The following is a 16,410-nucleotide window of genomic DNA, read 5'->3' on the forward strand; positions in this document are numbered from 1 at the left end:
TCATCTCTGGTCGCAGAGACGTGCGCCGAGGGTCCCTGGGTCGCTGCGGCGGGTGCTGCTTGGGGCTCCGTCGCCAGCTGCGGTGCGTGCTGGCTGGGCTTTGGGGTCGTGGTGTGGTGTGGGGCCGTGGCCGTCCGGGGCATGGCATCTCCCGCTAACCGATCACGCAATCGAAGATTCATCAAGCGTCAGAGGCCCTTTGGTTTTTTTCTTGTTGTTTTTGGCTGCTGCTCGCTGAGCGCACCGGGTCGCTGGCATGGCGCGGGGAAAATCTCGGTGGCTCGTTCCAGGGTCCCAATGCCCCCCATAGCAGATAGTAGACCATTGTAGAGCCCCGTGGCGAGGGCGACGAGGGGGAAGGCGTGCCCGAGACGGGACCAGCCCAGCCCGGGTCAAGTATACACGGCACTGGGTCCTCGGCGTCGTCCCTTCCTTGGCCGGACTCGAACCGATCCATAGAGAAGATTCGCTTTAGAAACCAGAGCCAAAAAAATCATTCCAACACCCCCCTCCCCGGAGCCCGCGTGAGCGAAGCCGTCTCTCTTCCGGCCCTCTTGGCTTCCTTCTTCTCCTCCCCTCCCCCTCCTTCCTCTCCTTCCTTCCTCTCCCGCCTTCCATTCATCCCTCACTCCCTTTGCCCTCTGCCTCCTTTCTTCCCTTGTCTGTGTCTGCTCCCCCCCTCCACGAACCCAAAAGGTTACTGTGCGGGAGACCACGACGACGGGACACCATGGACGCCTCACAGCACCAGATTCGCACGCCCGAGGAGGCCGGTAAGCAGCTCCCCATTATCCATCTTCATGACACTGGCACCGTGGTTACCGCTCGGCTTGGTGTATGAGTTGTGTGAGACGGCGGGATGCGCTGCGGAATGCGCTGGGCCGTTGTCCGGAGGCTGCCTCCCTCACGCCCGCGCTCCGGGAGCTTTTTGAGACTCAAGACGGCGGCGGACCGACTCAATCCCCAATTCAACCACCAAGCCGAATTCCGGGCCATTGCCGGTGGAAAATTCCGTTAGAAAGCAGCCCAGCTGACAGTGTCTTCCTGCTCACAGTCGCGAGAATCGCCTACCTCTCCAGCGATGTCATCGTCTCCGTCCAGCCCACCATCGGCACCGACTCCGAATTCTCCTCCCACCTGACGCGATATGCCGGTCGCAAAGACCATGGCCTCGTGGCCCAGAGCGCTGATTCGGTCCCTGAAGTAAGCCAACAAGCTCCAGAGCCCCTCATCTTTGCTCGATATGTTCGGTCCCAAATTGCCCCGCCTTCATGACTAGTTGCCGTCCCTGCATCGGTTCGTCGGCCCCTCCACCATCCCTGCTGTGGTTGTGAGCATGACGCAAGCGCATGGGAAGCACATGGAGTGAAGGCGACGGATTGTGACGGCAATTGGGCTGCAATTGAGTAAGGAAACCCACCAGAGCGCAGACAAACTAACCGCCAACCCTCAGATCCTCGCAGTCCGACACAATGCCGACCCTCTGTTGTCCGCTTTTACACCAATTCGAGCCGGCAAGCTCGTCTCCGTCACCACCACATCCACCATCCTCCTTCCTTCCGTCTCTCACCTTTACAAGCTGGCCAACTACCCCATAGTCCTCCACGTCTCACTCCAGCCCCGCACATTTGCCGATTACTCAGTAATCACCGCCATTCGCAACTCAGGATGGACTTTTGTGCATTCCGAGACCCTCCAGGAGGCCCAGGACATGGCCGTGACTGCCCATGCCCTCGCCATCCGCACCGGCAAGGGTGTCGTTCACTTCTTCGCTCCCTCCACTTCTGCCAACGACAAGCCCATCGCCGTCGAGGACGCTTCCGTCATCCGTGAAGTCCTCGATATCGAGAGTGTCCGGCGATTCCAGGCCGGCGCTGGCACCTCGGCCACTGGCATCTACGCCGATGACGGCCACATTGCCGTCTCTTCGGACCACGACGTTGCCGTGAACGGCGCTACCTCCAAGGTCGATTCCCTCGCAGTTGCAAGCTCCAGCACCTCCAAGGCTCCCTCTGTCGACCCCTCAGTCAAGTCTAGCCGCGCCAGCGAGGCCAGCACCCCCCTCGCGCCCTCGTCAGCTGCCACAACCGTCGAGACCGCCCCTCCTCAAGTCAGCTCCGAGGATGTGTACAGGTGCGCCACCCGCATTTGGGCTCAGATCAAGACTGCCCTCGGCCGATCATACAGTGCCTTTGAGTACTCCGGCCCCGCCAATGCCGAGAACTGCCTCTTCATCTTCGGCTCCGATGCTGGCACCTTTGCCGAGGCCATTGACGGCGCTCGCCCCGATGAGGTCTTCACTAACACCGCTATCTTGACCCCCCGCCTCTACCGACCATGGATTGGCTCCAGGCTCGTAGATGCCATCCCCAAGTCGATCAAGAGAATTGCCGTGCTCGAGCAGATCCACCGCAAGACCACCAAGTGGGGACCTCTCCTCATCGATGTGTTGACCTCCATCCGAAGCGGCCCCGGCGGTGTCGAGACCATTGTCGGTCATCAACTCGGCTACATTGCCCCTGAGACCGTCACCCAGGCCCTCCGTGGTGTTCTCCAGAACCTTACGGCTGAGAAGCCTATCCAGAACCTCGAGGTTGGCAAGAAGAGCGCTTACAAGGAGCCCACTGGCTACGACCTCGAGTCTCCTCAACTGGAGACCGCCTACACCAAAATCCTCGACCAGCTGTTTGGCCAGCGCACCTACATCGCCAATGCCATCAAGTCTTCCACTACTGGCCTGTCCGCCACCGTTGCCGCTAGCCCCGAGTTCGGTTTCGGTTCGCTGTTGGCTCGCAAGGAGCGCCGAAACCAGTTTGTCGCCGAGGTCAAGGAGGCCGCCACCAGCGGCAGCTTCATCACTGATACCCCTAAGAGCTGGCTGGCTCGGTGGGCTTTGAACGCCAACGATGCCACAAAGTCAACTGAGATTGCCGACGATGTCATCTCTCGCCTCGAGACTGACGGATCTGCTATTGCCTCCAAGCTTCTCACTGCCAAGGGCCTGTTCCGAAAGGAGTCGCTTTGGCTAACTGGCTCCGATGCCTGGGCCTACGATCTGGGCAACTCTGGTGTTCACCACGTTCTTGCCTCCGGCGAGAACATCAACATGCTCATCATCGACTCGACCCCCTTCTCCGAGAAGGCTGGTGCCGACGCCAACAGGAGGAAGAAGGACATCGGTCTGTACGCCATGAACTTCGGAAACGTCTACGTCGCCTCCACAGCCGTTTACAGCTCGTATACTCAGGTTCTGCAGGCTATGCTCGAGGCCGACAAGTTCGACGGTCCCTCGGTCGTCATGGCTTACCTACCCTACTTCGGCGAGAATGACTCCCCCCTGACTGTTCTCCAGGAGACCAAGAAGGCTGTTGATGCTGGCTACTGGCCCCTGTACCGATGGAACCCCAAGAACGAGGAGAAGGGAGAGCCCAACTTCTCTCTCGACTCTGAGCTTATCAAGCAAGAGCTCAAGAAGTTCTTAGCCCGCGATAACCAGCTCACTCAGCTCATGAACAAGGAGCCCAAGTTTGCTGCTGCCATCGCACAGGACTTTGGCACTGAGGTGCGAGCACAGCAGAAGCGCAAGGCCAAGGATGCCTACAACCAGCTTTTGGAGGGTCTTCTGGGTGCTCCTCTCACCATCCTCTACGCCTCCGACAACGGCAACGCCGGTACCGTGGCGAAGCGTCTCGCCAACCGTGGTCGTGCTCGTGGCCTGAAGACTTCCGTCATGGCCATGGAGGACTACCCTCTGGAGGACCTCCCCACTGAGGAGAACATCGTCTTCATCTCCTCGACTGCTGGTCAGGGTGAGTTCCCCCAAAACGGTCTTCCCTTCTGGGATGCCATCAAGGACAACACCGATCTCGACCTGGCTTCTGTCAACTACTCTATCTTCGGTCTCGGCGACAGCCACTATTGGCCCCGTAAGGAGGACAGGATCTACTACAACAAGCCTGCCAAGGATCTCGACCGCGTGTTGACCAACCTTGGTGCCAAGCATCTGGCTGATACCGGCCTCGGTGATGACCAGGATCCCGATGGTTTCCAGACCGGGTACTCCGACTGGGAGCCCAAGATCTGGCAGGCTCTTGGCGTCGACCTTGTCGACGGTCTCCCTGACGAGCCCCCGCCCATCACCAACGAGGATATCAAGGCCGCGTCCAACTTCCTCCGTGGTACCATTCTGGAGGGTCTGAGGGATACCTCGACCGGTGCCATCTCCGCGTCTGACCAGCAGCTCACCAAGTTCCACGGTACCTACATGCAGGATGATCGCGACGTCCGAGATGAGCGCAAGGCCCAAGGTCTCGAGCCCGCCTACTCCTTCATGATTCGATGCCGACTGCCTGGTGGTGTTTCCACTCCTAAGCAGTGGGTCCAGATGGACGACATCGCCAACGAGCTCGGAAACGAGACCATGAAGCTCACCACCCGACAGACATTCCAGTTCCACGGTGTTATTAAGAGCAAGCTCAAGCCTGCCATGCAGGCTATCAACCGTTCTCTTATGGACACCCTTGCCGCCTGTGGTGATGTGAACCGAAACGTCATGTGCAGCTCTCTCCCCACCCAGTCCAGCTACCACAGACAAGTCTATGCCAAGTCGATTCACATCAGCGAGCATCTACTCCCCTCTACCAACGCTTACCATGAGATTTGGTTGACCGACGACGACGATAAGAAGGTTCAGGTTGCTGGCGATGCCACACAAGACTTCGAGCCTCTGTACGGCCCCACGTACCTGCCCCGAAAGTTCAAGATCACCATTGCCATCCCTCCCCACAACGATACCGACGTGTATGCCCACGATATTGGTCTGATTGCCATCAAGGGTGAAGACGGCAACCTGGCTGGTTTCAACGTTCTCGCTGGTGGTGGTATGGGTACAACTCACAACAACAAGAAGACCTACCCCCAAACCGGTCGCATGTTCGGTTTCGTCAAGGCCGAGGACATCCACCTGGTTTGTGAGAAGATTATGCTCGTCCAGCGTGACAACGGTGACCGAAAGAACCGCAAGCATGCCCGTCTCAAGTACACCATTGACGACATGACCGTCCCCGTCTTCCGTGCCAGAGTTGAGGAGCTTTGGGGCCAGAAGTTTGAGCAGGAGCGCCCATTCGAGTTCAAGAGCAACGTCGATGTCTTCGGCTGGCAGAAGGATGAGACGGGTCTTAACCACTTCACCCTTTTCATCGAGAACGGCCGTATTGAGGACACTCCTGAGTTCCAGATGAAGACTGGCCTGCGTGAAATCGCCAAGGTCCACAAGGGCGAGTTCCGTCTTACCGGAAACCAGCATCTCATCTTGAGCAACGTTGCCGACGAGGACCTGCCCGCTATGAAGGAGATGATGAAAAAGTACAAGCTCGACAACATCCAGTTCTCCGGTCTCCGCCTCAGCTCTTCCGCCTGCGTCGCTTTCCCCACTTGTGGCCTTGCCATGGCCGAGTCGGAGCGATACCTGCCCGTGCTCATCACCAAGCTCGAGTCATGCCTTGAGGAGAATGGTCTGCGCCAGGACTCTATTGTCATGCGTATGACTGGTTGCCCCAACGGCTGCGCTCGTCCCTGGCTGGCAGAAGTGGCCTTCGTCGGTAAGGCTTTCGGCGCATACAACATGTACCTGGGTGGTGGCTACCACGGCCAGCGCCTCAACAAGCTGTTCCGCCAGAGCATCAAGGAGGAAGAGATTCTCTCTATTATGAAGCCTCTGCTCAAGCGGTACGCCCTGGAGCGTGAGGAGGGCGAGCGCTTCGGTGACTTCTGCATCCGCGTTGGTGTCATCACTGCCACTACCGATGGCCAGAACTTCCATGACAACGTAAGTCCTTGGTTTATTACACCTTCTGTATACATGTGCTAACCCCTATTCTAGGTTCCTGATGATGAGGAAGACGAGGAATAAATGATGACGACAATTGGATGAGTTGGATAAATAGAACAAAAATGAAGGAGGGGTAAAACTAGGCGTCTTGTTATGAGATTGGCATCTTTGTGCATGTTTTTTGTGGTTTACTTGGCCAGGCGCACTGGTTGGAACGCATTCATTCCCCATGTAGGAATATCTAGCATGAAGAAGTCTTTTTACATACTACACATTGAACATAAACTGGTGACTCTGTCCGCATTTCATTTCTTGCCCTAAAGCATACAAATGTTGATACACGACCGATCAAATTTGAACAAGCAATTAAGAAGTTGAAGTAGTGTACTAGGGGTATTAACATCCATTTATTTTAATCTGGCTCCAAGCCCCTTAGTATCAAGCAAGACGTGTAAACCACGTATGCTGATTTCTCATGACAGCACTAGGCATTTCCATCATCGAATGCCGTACATCGTCGCATACACAAACAAGCATATCCGCATCTTGTTCCAACCGCATGAATGCAATGCTAGATCCCTTAAACTCCATGCCAAAGACCATTCGGTATATCCCAACGCCCGCAAAATCCGTAACAGATAAACAATATCAAATGACAAGGTAATGACTCAACTCTTCAATGTGGTGCCCACGCTGCTCATCTTCTCGCTGACGCGATCGCTGACACTTCCCCACCACCTCGGTGCCTTGAGGGTCAATCGGACGCGGCCCTCTACAATCATGTTGATGACATTGAGGACTGCGAAGGTGGTGGAGCCGATGGCGCGGAAGACGGCGAGCGAGGCGACACTCCAGAGGATGAATTTCAAGTAGTAGTTTTCACCAATGCCCTTGCTGCTGTAGATCTCGGAGACAGACATACCGAGGATACCGTTGGAGATCATCCAAGATAGCACCATGTAAGTACGGACGCTCTTGTAGTAGTCTTCTTGCATCTGGGCTTCGCTGGCGGGGGGCTCAGGAACCTCGAGACGATCACGGAGGTTCCGCAGCGCTTCATCGTAGCCGCTATCAATGTCGAGCTGCTCGCTGGGCATGTCCAGTTCGACGGTCTGGCCCTTACCTACGGCGCCACCCAGATCAGTCTTCATGACGTTGTCACCCTTGGTACCCCAGGTAACGTCGTGGGTGTTGCAGAAGGCGTAGACCTGCAGAGTGCAGATATAACTTGGCAAGAGGATAAAGTACTGTGCGAAAGAGGTGATCAGGTGCCATGGGTCCAAGTACATGATCGACATGATGAAATACATTCCAATTGTTGACAGGATAGAAACGATGAGGTTTGTAAAGACGTTATTGCCTATCGATATCTTGTTGTGCTCGGATGTAAGTTGTCGGACAATGATGTAGATGGTTGCGAAGGTCGTGTACACCATGATGACACCATAAACGATCATGCTTATCAGATACAGCTTTTTGGCACCCTGCGGGCGATTACCAAGCGATAGGATAAACTGCGTCGCTATCAAAAGCACACATGAGTAGCGTAGGATGTGAAAGATGACAGTTGCGATGTTGTGACCGAATGGATCGACCTTTTTATCGGTCAAACCGCCAGCAACGAAGTAGAAGGTGAGGTAGAAGTTGGCCAGAGAGAAGTACGTGAAGATAAGTTGGATAAACTGGTAGACGAATTCGATGTGCAGCAAAACCTTGCGTGCTATCGTGTGATCCGTCTGCCAGATTTGCTTGAAGTGAACGAGGGAGTAGACGGCAGCGAAGAAGGCACCGTTGAGCCATCGTCGTCGTTGGGAGATGAACTCGGGTACTGTGTCTAGTAATTGTTAGTGAATTGAACTGAGCCAAGGAGTAATCGGGTGATGTTATCAACTTACCAGGGACATCAGTCTCACCAGTGCACCCCTTGACATACTTCAAGACCCATCTCTCGCCTCGTTTGGCGACCAACTCCCAACAGAGGATACGATCCTCCGCAAGGTACATGTTGGCTGTGAAGACATCGGCGTGTTGTCCGTGGAGCGTCTCACCCTTGAAGTACTGGCTCAGCGGACCGTGTCCCGTCTCGTCGTTCTGCAGTGCGTGGAATCGATACGCACTCAGAGCACCGGGAAGCACGGTGATGTAACCAAAGACAGATTCGAGGGGCTTGTCAAGGATGTTGGACATTTTGTACTCAAAGTTCTGGGACGCGACCAAGGGGTTGAGGAGGTTGACGCCCCATTTGCCCTTCATAGCTTTAATCTCTCCACAGGCACCGGCGACGTTGGAGTCGGTATCAAAGGCCTTCCACAAGTGATAGAGAGAGTTTCCACCAGGTTGTGTTCCTACATCCAGTAGGATGCACACGTTGGGGTTGAGAGCCTGGCCAAATGCATTGAAAAACCATCTGTGTGAGTTGAGCTTGCGCTGGTTCTTCTCCTTCAAACAGAAAATCATCTGGCAAGGAACGATGCCCTTCTCAGCTCCCTTGAACTTGAGGTCCGCATCGAGTGAGACCTGAGTTGTATACTCGTAGACGTGGGCCTGCACAGCACGGTTGTTGACGAAATTCTTGGCGATGCCGTCTTGGTAGACGCCCATTGCTGCGAGAGCGTCAAGGGTGCGAGGATGGATCTTTTCACGGCCGTCTGACACGATGCAAACAACAATCTTCTGCCATCCGGTCTCGCCCCAAGTTCGAGAACGGGTGCGTGAGCAGAAATGAGAGATATTCTTCATGACAGCATGCATCGTGCGGGTAAAGCCGATCTCGTCTTCGTTGTACATGGTAATGCAGATGAATAGTTCTGTCTCACGAGTGGTGCGACCAATGGACTGGCGCAACTTGTATCCTTTGTCGACGAAATCATCGGGATCACAAGTTACAGCCGTGTATCTCATGTGGGTAAACTCGACCTCGTTGCGGCGGGGCAAGAAGCTGTAGAGAATCGTGGGGATTTTGCACTCCAACACGAGCTCACCATTGATGAGTTGAACCTCCCTCTTGGACATCTGGGGCGCCCGAACACCTCGGCGTTCCTGAGCTCCATCCGGAGCTGATCCATAGTGTTCCGCCTTATTATCGAAGTACTCGGGATCCTGGCTTAGGGTCTCTTGAGAATCAGCTGAGAGGTATGAGCTGCGGTGGTCTGGTAGAGGTCGTGCTTCGCTAAGATCGGACTCGGGACCAAAGACGTCGTCGTCATCGAGGTCAGTAAGAGGAATCGACACTGTTGCATCGTCTGCGAAAGTCCGCGAGTCGCGATTGGTGTTTGAGAAGAGTGGCGCAGGAGGTAGCGGCCGGCGAGGACTACCGCCGTATCTGGAGGATGGGGTTCCTGGCCGAGGGCTGCCATCGAGGTCGGAGGGCTCGTACGTGCCGTTGACTGGGGGTGGTCTAGAAAAGTCGGATCTTGGCAAGTCAGACCTAGAGAGATCGGACCTGGAGAGATCGGATCTCGGCAAGTCAGACCTGGAGAGATCGGACCTGGTGAATTCGGACCTGGAGAGATCGGACCTTGACAGATCAGACCTGGAGAGATCGGACCTGGGGAATTCGGACCTGGTGAATTCAGACCTGGTAAAGTCGGACAATCGTGATGAAGGTGTCCACGGTCGTTGAGGGGAGCCATCTCGGCCAGCGAAGGGCACATATGTAGAGTCGGGAGGCGGCATTCGGGGATAATCATCAAGTAAAGAGCCGGTTCTGGATGGCGAGGAGCGAAGACTGGACTGGTAATTCAAGTTCTTTCTCGGTGTGCGGATCCTGACACGTTTTTGTGAGCTGCTGGGGTTCTGTGGTGATGTTGGGTACTTGATTTCTGGTGATAGTGGGTATTTGATCTCTGGTGACAACGGGTACGGTGGTGGCGCTGGAGAGAAGTGGTTCATCGCATGCTGCTGGTGATACTCCTTGCGCCGGTCGCTGGCACCCGCCGGGATCTCTGGAAGATCCCGGGGCATATCTGCGAAGGTGACTTCGCTGACTGGTTTCTGGTCCTGGTTCTGCAACTTTGCAGGAGAAGCACCAGAAAGGCACTTGCTGGGTAGTGTGGATGGAGTGTTGGCGATTGAGAGGGTAGGGTCTGGTGAGAGAGATGGAAGAACTGCAGCTTCCTTGCCGTGCCTCTTCTCCAAGCTATCGGAGTGGTCTGCTTTCGAAGTGTCCACAGTCGTTGCTTGAGCGCCTACGTTCGGGGGCGCTTTCGAAGATGGAGACACAGGGGAAACAGGTAGAGGAATCAAGATTGGCGTTTTGACGGGGAAAGACGCTGTCTTGAGGGGAGACGAAGGAACTGAGAGACAAAGTGGAGCTGGGGGTAGGAATGGAGTTGCTACATACGTGTGGGCATCGTAGGGCTCTTCGACCGACGTCAACAGTCTTACGGCGGCGGGATTTTGGCCGGTGGGTGTGTGATGGAGCTCGTCGTCGTCGTACGGTGGCAGACTGTAGTCCGGCGGCCGCAAGGGCGTGTGCTGCCCGTCCATGGCGTTGACTCGGGTGCTGGAATGTGGTCGCGAGTAAAGACAATGGAGGGGGGATTGGCGATCCGAAGCGAACGAGGGGTGTCTGTGACGGTTTGCGCCGGTATTGCAAAGCTAGAAGAAAGACCGGTAGACCGCCTGCGGATGCGAAACGGTGGGATAGTGTTGTTAGTTGCGAGGGCTCCGCGAGAGGAGTTTTGTAGAATTGGCGCTTCGTGGTGTTTGTTGGGGATGGTCTAAAGAGGCAGATTTGGAGTTGCGAAACCGCGGCAAGGTAGGCAGGCACGTGGAGTGATAGACACTTTCCAAGCCGGTGTGGTCAGTGGGGGGAGGTAGCTCCTCTCCCAGGAAGGAGCTTGGAGCAACCAAACAATGAGATTACGTATGACGGTTGACCCGGCAACATCCATTTTAGGCGAAGAGTCGGTCTCACAGCCTCGCATCGACCCCATCGGGTGTTGAAGGTTGTTTCGAAGACAGGGGTATTAGGTACCACTGTGTTGGTTGGGTGATTGTGACTGGTTGGCATTGTTGGGTCTTCGGTGCCGGAGGGAATGATGCATCCGCTCGTGGCATCTTCAACACCGCCCGACACATCCGTGGGTCGTCTTTTTGGTGAGGATGTCTGCGCTGCAGTGCCAACGGTAATTAGGCTACCCTAAACTTAGGTATCTTGCGGACGCGCTCTGGTCGGCTACAACAAGAACATTTATCGCCGCTTAATAATGAGGGCATGAAACGTGTCTTTTTTGGTCATAGTTACGTCAAGGCACCTGGCTCGTCTTGGTGTGACGTCTCCTAGTATCACCTCGTGAACCGGCCAGAGGTGGTGGTGCAATTGGCGCATCTGCCGTGATTCCCATAGCCATACGAAACTCCCCACGACAGCATCGATTCGTGGGCCAATTGGAAGGGCTGACTGAGGCAGACAGAAAATGCCGAGTAATGCTCGCCTAGACAATGGTTTGGAATGAATTAGCTCTGGAATTTAGAATGCAGGGCTCTTCTTTGACGGCACTGAATTGCTTGCCGAGCAGATGAGGTGGTTAAAGCTTGAGATCAAGGGACCAGCTGATTACCGACTTCGGCTAACTGGAGTAACGTAATTAGCGAGGAAATTGGTACCTGCCTAGTTTCAGGCTGCCAGTGCCTGTACCACAATCCTTACAAAGCTCAGTAATTCTCCGGATGGGCTGAGCGGGCAGGGCTTGTTATGACAGGGGGGTGACGCCCTAGCCGGGCGCTCTCAGTAGAGGAGGTGTCAGTAGAACAAGCTCAGCCACGACAGGTACTCGCCACGACACGGCAGTCAGGCTGAATCAATACCGCCAGCTGTACTGATACGCCTTATGACGATGAAGCTGAGCGTTTTCAAAGACGACCAACTTTATTCATCATGAAACAAAGCTCAGACTCACAGTCTGATGACTACTTACAAATCTAGCTGACTTATCATCGACTTGACGAAACCATGAACGGCGCATCACGCCCCTGCCATACCTGCGTTGCAAGCCACAACCACAATGGACGGCCTCATATTGTAGAGTCGGCCATATACAACCCCGAAGACGGGAATTCGTACTGCTCACGGCATCGATGCACCCTTCCCGGCTGCACCAGGCCCCGGGATGGCTTTTCATTGTGGTGGTGCAAGAACGAGGACCACAAGTCGGGGGCGATGGCTCCATCTAAAGATGCGTCCAACGGGACACCCAACGATCCGCCCCAGCCCCAGGACTGGGTTTGCGGAACTTGTACCGTCCGCGTTGAAGATCTAGACATGGCATACTCCACTGACGGACTGATGTTTTACTCGCAGCACCGATGCAGCGTCTTTGGCTGTGGTGAGTCCCGGTATGACCTCACACCATGGTGCAAACTACACCAGGACGCCAAGGGGCGAGAGGCTGCTGATAACCCAGCACCCAGCCAATCTTTGAGTAATGCAGTGCGGAAATGCCAGGTCTGCGACATCCCCTTCACGGACATGACCAACACCGTCCCGCAGGATGGACCGGGTTGTTGCTCACGGCACCGATGCAACCACCAGGGCTGCTACAAGCCGAGGGCTGGAAATGCTGCCATCTTCAACCTCCATCGGTTCAAGCCCTTTGCGAGTGGAAGGCAAATTTCTAACTTGGCCTGCGCGGAGCACAGCCCGCACACTCCGACGCCCAGCGCAACGCAGTCACATTTTCGACGCTGCGAGGCCTGTGGCGCCTCCATCAAGGACATAAACCTGCCTGCCTTCCCGAGCGGAGTGTGTTATTGCGCACCTCACCGATGCACCCACCCCGGTTGTCCCAAGCCGCGAGTGGAAATATTTGGCGAACTCACCTGGTTTTGTGAGGAGGGCCATTTGTCTACGCCATTGTTGCCATCCCAGCCAGGGACCCGAACAGCAACACCTCCACTTGTGTCACCGATATCACCGAAGCCACCAAAGCCCACGACACCTGATCCTCCGCCTTGCGAAGCATGCGTCAATGCCAAAGCCAAAACAGGATTCGATAGCAAGTGCAGTCGACATCGTTGTACATGGCCTGGATGCAGTTCCCCACGGGCTGATTCCTGGCACTGCTCGTCTCATCTGGGATGGGAAGATATCAGGTTTCCTCCCAAGGCTACTCCCGTTGCTCCCACTCCTCCGACAAAGCAGAGGCATTCACGTGTGCGATCACTGCTCAACTGGAAGCCCCTCCTACGAAACCGTAAAGACAGCCGTTCAGACCCAGACACCTTACCTGAACCTCCGCCCCCTACTGAAACTGAGACGAAGGAGCCCCCAATCAAACAGCCTCCAAGATATTCGACAATAATCCAGGAAGAATGTACCACTCTACTCGAAAAGGAGCAGCACGATGCGGGTTGGCATCAGTGCCATGCTACCGCCTGCCAAGACCGCGTTCTCAGCGAAGAAGTCTGGGTCTGCCAAAAGCATCTAGATCAAGGATTTTACGACCCCGATGACCCACCTGGTTTCATGGACAGTCCTGTTTGACGAGACCGATCTTTTGGAGTGGCCGGAAGGTTTATCATTTGTGGATATCAGGTGATCGTATTTTTGGTAGACGGAGAAGGAGTAGCAAGGTTACGACTCAACCGCTCGTCCTGCTTGAAGGAACACTAAAATGCAACCTTCCTCGATATCCCTTGCGAGACCGACAACGGCGACAGAGCCGCCACCCTGCCAACGCGCGAGACCATCGTGAGAACCTCGTTGGGAAGCAGCCACCAAAGTTTGTGCAGGCTTAGAGGCGCTCCTGCTCACAGTGTTGCGGAGAATGGCCGACGTCGGAGAATCAAGGTCGCGATGTCTCCTGGTGTCTTGTTTGAAGAAAGAGCCAGCCAAGGCCAACTGTCCATTCTAAAAAGCCCATCTCTTCGCTCACCCATCTCGGTGCCAAGCACAATCTCCCAATAACACTCCAGCAGTTCCAGCACAATATCTGGTCACCATGGCCATCTCCACCCAGTATTAAGTTTGCAGCATCCAGGTTCTCACAGCCAACCTTTTGGATCGTTCGGCCTTGCATTTGGAGGTATATAAACTACTTCTCTCCACATCCTCAGACCCCAGGTCTTCACCCCAGATCATCAATCCGAACAATATTTCAACAGCATTTGCATCTCCAGTTCCACTCTAGGCACCATGGCGGCCACATCGAAGTCCATAATGGAGTCGGTGGATGAGATCTCGCGTCCTGAGGATGCTGGTGGGAAGACCCCCGGCTCCAAGACGACAACTGCGTTGTTGCAGAACCCCCTCGCACACCTGAACCATGACGATATCACTGCTGACGTCGATGCCTTTGTCGTCGCTAAGGGCCTGCCCGACTACCGCGATGTCTTTCGCAAGGGAGCACTCCTGGCCAAGGTTCACAACTCTCCCGATGGATTCGAGACTCTTCCTGAGCTATCGGAAAACGACAAAGAGATCCTCCGTTACGAGAATGAACACCGTTGGTCTTCTCAGCCCAAGATGCTCTACTTCCTCTGCGCCTTGTGCGCTGGTTGTGCCATTGTGCAGGGCATGGACCAGACCGTCATCAACGGTGCCCAGGTATGACAACGACACCGATATCTGTTATGATAACATACTGACCTTTGCTCAGTACTTCTACTTTAAAGAATTTGATATCGGCGAAGATCAGGCATTGATGCGGGGTCTCGTCAATGGAGCCCCATATGCCTCTGCCGCTCTGATCGGATGCTGGTTGAACGCTCCGCTGAACCACTACTGGGGCCGCCGCGGCACCATTGCCTTCTCATGCTTCTTCGCTTTCGTGACTGCTATCTGGCAGGCGGTTTCTCCTGGCTGGGTTTCACTCCTCATCGCTCGTTTCGTCCTTGGCTTGGCTGTTGGCGCTAAATCGAGTACCACACCTGTCTACGCTGCCGAGTGCGCTCCCCCGAACATCCGTGGCGCTCTCACCATGATGTGGCAAATGTGGACGGCTTTTGGAATCATGATAGGGTTTGCATCTTCTCTCGCCTTCCAGAATGTGGATTTCCTCGGGGAGACTTCTCAATGGCGCTGGATGATAGGATCAACGGCACTCCCACCTCTGGTCGTCGGTTGTCTTGTCTACCTCTTGCCGGAGAGCCCTCGTTGGTACATGGATAAGGGTGACTTTGAGCGAGCTTTTGTGTCCCTGCAAAAACTCCGTAGCAACGATTTACAGGCGGCACGGGACATGTACCTCGCATGGAAGTTCCTTCAGGTCGAGGAGCAGACTAAGGAGGGCCGGAGCGTCCTCAAGGAGTTCTTCACTGTCCGACGAAACTGGAGAGCTGCGCAGTCTTCGTGGTTCTGCATGTTGATGCAACAGTTCTGTGGTGGTAAGTATCCCTTTGAGCTACATGTGATGAAAATGGAGCTGACATATCCTTTAGTGAACGTCATTGCGTACTACAGTACCGAGATTTTTAAGGGCGCTGGATACTCGCGCTCGCAAGCGTTGCTCGTCTCGTTCGGTGGAGGCGTCATCAACTGGCTCTTTGCTCTGCCCGCGATTTGGACGATTGACACATTCGGACGTCGAAACCTCTTGCTGGTGACCTTCCCCATGATGAGCGCTTGTCTCTTCTGGACCGGACTGAACTTCAGCGTTGAGGCCGAACAAGTCCGCCTTGGCTTATTGGCAACCAGCATTTACATCTTCATGGCTGTTTACTCTCCAGGAATGGGCCCCGTTCCATTCACCTACAGCGCGGAGGCGTTCCCACTGCATATCCGATCCTTAGGTATGGCTTCGGCCACATCCATCACGTGGGCCTTCAACTTCCTGATCAGCTTCACCTGGCCAAAAATGAAGGAAACGTTTGGAGGACACAACGCTTTCTACTGGTACGCGACATGGAACCTGGTGGGCTGGGTCTTTGCATACTTCCTCCTGCCCGAGACCAAGGCGCTTACACTTGAGGAACTGGATCTTGTCTTCAGCGTCCGAAACCGTGACCACGCGCGATACTATGCTCAGCGGTTGACTTGGTACTTCAGGCGGATGCTTGGGCAGGACGTCGATCCCATGCCCCCTCTGTACCAGTTGGAAACAGAGTCGTCGGTGATGGTGGCTGACTCAAAGGGCAGCACTGCGGAGTGACAGCTGCGGTATGGTTGACAGGGACAAGGACAAGGACTGGGACATGGAGGGTGTGCTTCGGAACTTGATTGATCGGGCTCTGGAATACCGGTATTCTTGCAATACCGAGGCACAGCTTGGGCGTCTTGGTAGTGACGGTTAGACTTTATTCCTGCTAGTGTTAGTTTGCAGTATTCAATTACGTTTTTAATAGCCACGGTTCCACTCCGTACTCGAGTGACGTATTTTGACTTGAGTCGCTCCTTGCGTCCGGGTTTCGGGGAGGCGGAGAGTTCTAAGAATTCTTCTGTCAACAAGATGGTGCAAGTTGTGCTGTGCAGCCGAGGTTTCATGAGACAAATTGTGCTTTTGACTCCAACTATGCAGAGGCAATACGGCTAAGAAATACAGGCTCTAACCTCCAAGATGCGAGGCACCGGACCGATTGGGAAGTTTATGCATGTACTATGTCGTCTTGAGGTACTAATTTGTGCCATGGTTGCGAGCTAC

General features: G+C 54.8%; 4 protein-coding genes across 4 annotated transcripts; 3 read left to right on the forward strand and 1 right to left on the reverse strand.

The window, feature by feature from the left end:
* Window positions 1-290: 290 nt before the first annotated feature.
* BGZ61DRAFT_452789 (uncharacterized protein) lies at window positions 291-6,097 on the forward strand. The gene is made up of 4 exons (XM_046245995.1): window positions 291-773; window positions 1,055-1,203; window positions 1,454-5,827; window positions 5,882-6,097. The coding sequence occupies exons 1-4, from the start codon at window positions 731-733 to the stop codon at window positions 5,909-5,911; spliced, it is 4,596 nt and encodes a 1,531-aa protein (XP_046103528.1). The 5' UTR covers window positions 291-730; the 3' UTR covers window positions 5,912-6,097.
* A 31-nt stretch (window positions 6,098-6,128) lies between these two features.
* On the reverse strand, window positions 6,129-10,730 carry BGZ61DRAFT_452793 (class 2 chitin synthase). Its single transcript, XM_046245996.1, has 3 exons — window positions 10,173-10,730; window positions 7,726-9,596; window positions 6,129-7,664 (listed from the first exon to the last, which is right to left on the reverse strand). The coding sequence occupies exons 1-3, from the start codon at window positions 10,316-10,318 to the stop codon at window positions 6,499-6,501; spliced, it is 3,183 nt and encodes a 1,060-aa protein (XP_046103529.1). The 5' UTR covers window positions 10,319-10,730; the 3' UTR covers window positions 6,129-6,498.
* Window positions 10,731-11,613: 883 nt separating this feature from the next.
* On the forward strand, window positions 11,614-13,642 carry BGZ61DRAFT_39075 (uncharacterized protein). The gene has a single exon (XM_046242819.1). It carries the CDS (start codon window positions 11,787-11,789, stop codon window positions 13,314-13,316), a length of 1,530 nt encoding a protein of 509 aa, XP_046103530.1. The 5' UTR covers window positions 11,614-11,786; the 3' UTR covers window positions 13,317-13,642.
* Window positions 13,643-13,991: 349 nt separating this feature from the next.
* Window positions 13,992-15,921, forward strand: BGZ61DRAFT_353465 (uncharacterized protein; the record flags this gene model as incomplete). The annotated part of the gene is made up of 3 exons (XM_046240523.1): window positions 13,992-14,378; window positions 14,431-15,157; window positions 15,212-15,921. 3 exons carry the CDS (start codon window positions 13,992-13,994, stop codon window positions 15,919-15,921), a joined length of 1,824 nt encoding a protein of 607 aa, XP_046103531.1.
* Between the last annotated feature and the right edge of the window lie 489 nt (window positions 15,922-16,410).

The sequence above is a fragment of the Ilyonectria robusta genome, assembly GCF_021365365.1.
Source record: "Ilyonectria robusta strain PMI_751 chromosome Unknown BGZ61scaffold_11, whole genome shotgun sequence".
NCBI classification, from domain to species: Eukaryota; Fungi; Ascomycota; class Sordariomycetes; order Hypocreales; family Nectriaceae; genus Ilyonectria; species Ilyonectria robusta.

Excerpts from the sequence above, each read along its gene's own strand:
- BGZ61DRAFT_39075 (XM_046242819.1), top strand. The coding sequence starts at position 11,787 with ATGAACGGCGCATCACGCCCCTGCCATACCTGCGTTGCAAGCCACAAC.
- BGZ61DRAFT_452789 (XM_046245995.1), top strand. The coding sequence starts at position 731 with ATGGACGCCTCACAGCACCAGATTCGCACGCCCGAGGAGGCCG. Across the intron at positions 1,204-1,453 it reads GCGCTGATTCGGTCCCTGAA|ATCCTCGCAGTCCGACACAA; the intron begins GTAAGCCAACAA and ends GCCAACCCTCAG. Across the intron at positions 5,828-5,881 it reads GCCAGAACTTCCATGACAAC|GTTCCTGATGATGAGGAAGA; the intron begins GTAAGTCCTTGG and ends CCCCTATTCTAG.
- BGZ61DRAFT_452793 (XM_046245996.1), bottom strand. The coding sequence starts at position 10,318 with ATGGACGGGCAGCACACGCCCTTGCGGCCGCCGGACTACAGTCTGCCA. Across the intron at positions 9,597-10,172 it reads GAGCCCTACGATGCCCACAC|GATCCGCACACCGAGAAAGA; the intron begins GTATGTAGCAAC and ends AAAACGTGTCAG. Across the intron at positions 7,665-7,725 it reads TGGTGAGACTGATGTCCCTG|ACACAGTACCCGAGTTCATC; the intron begins GTAAGTTGATAA and ends AACAATTACTAG.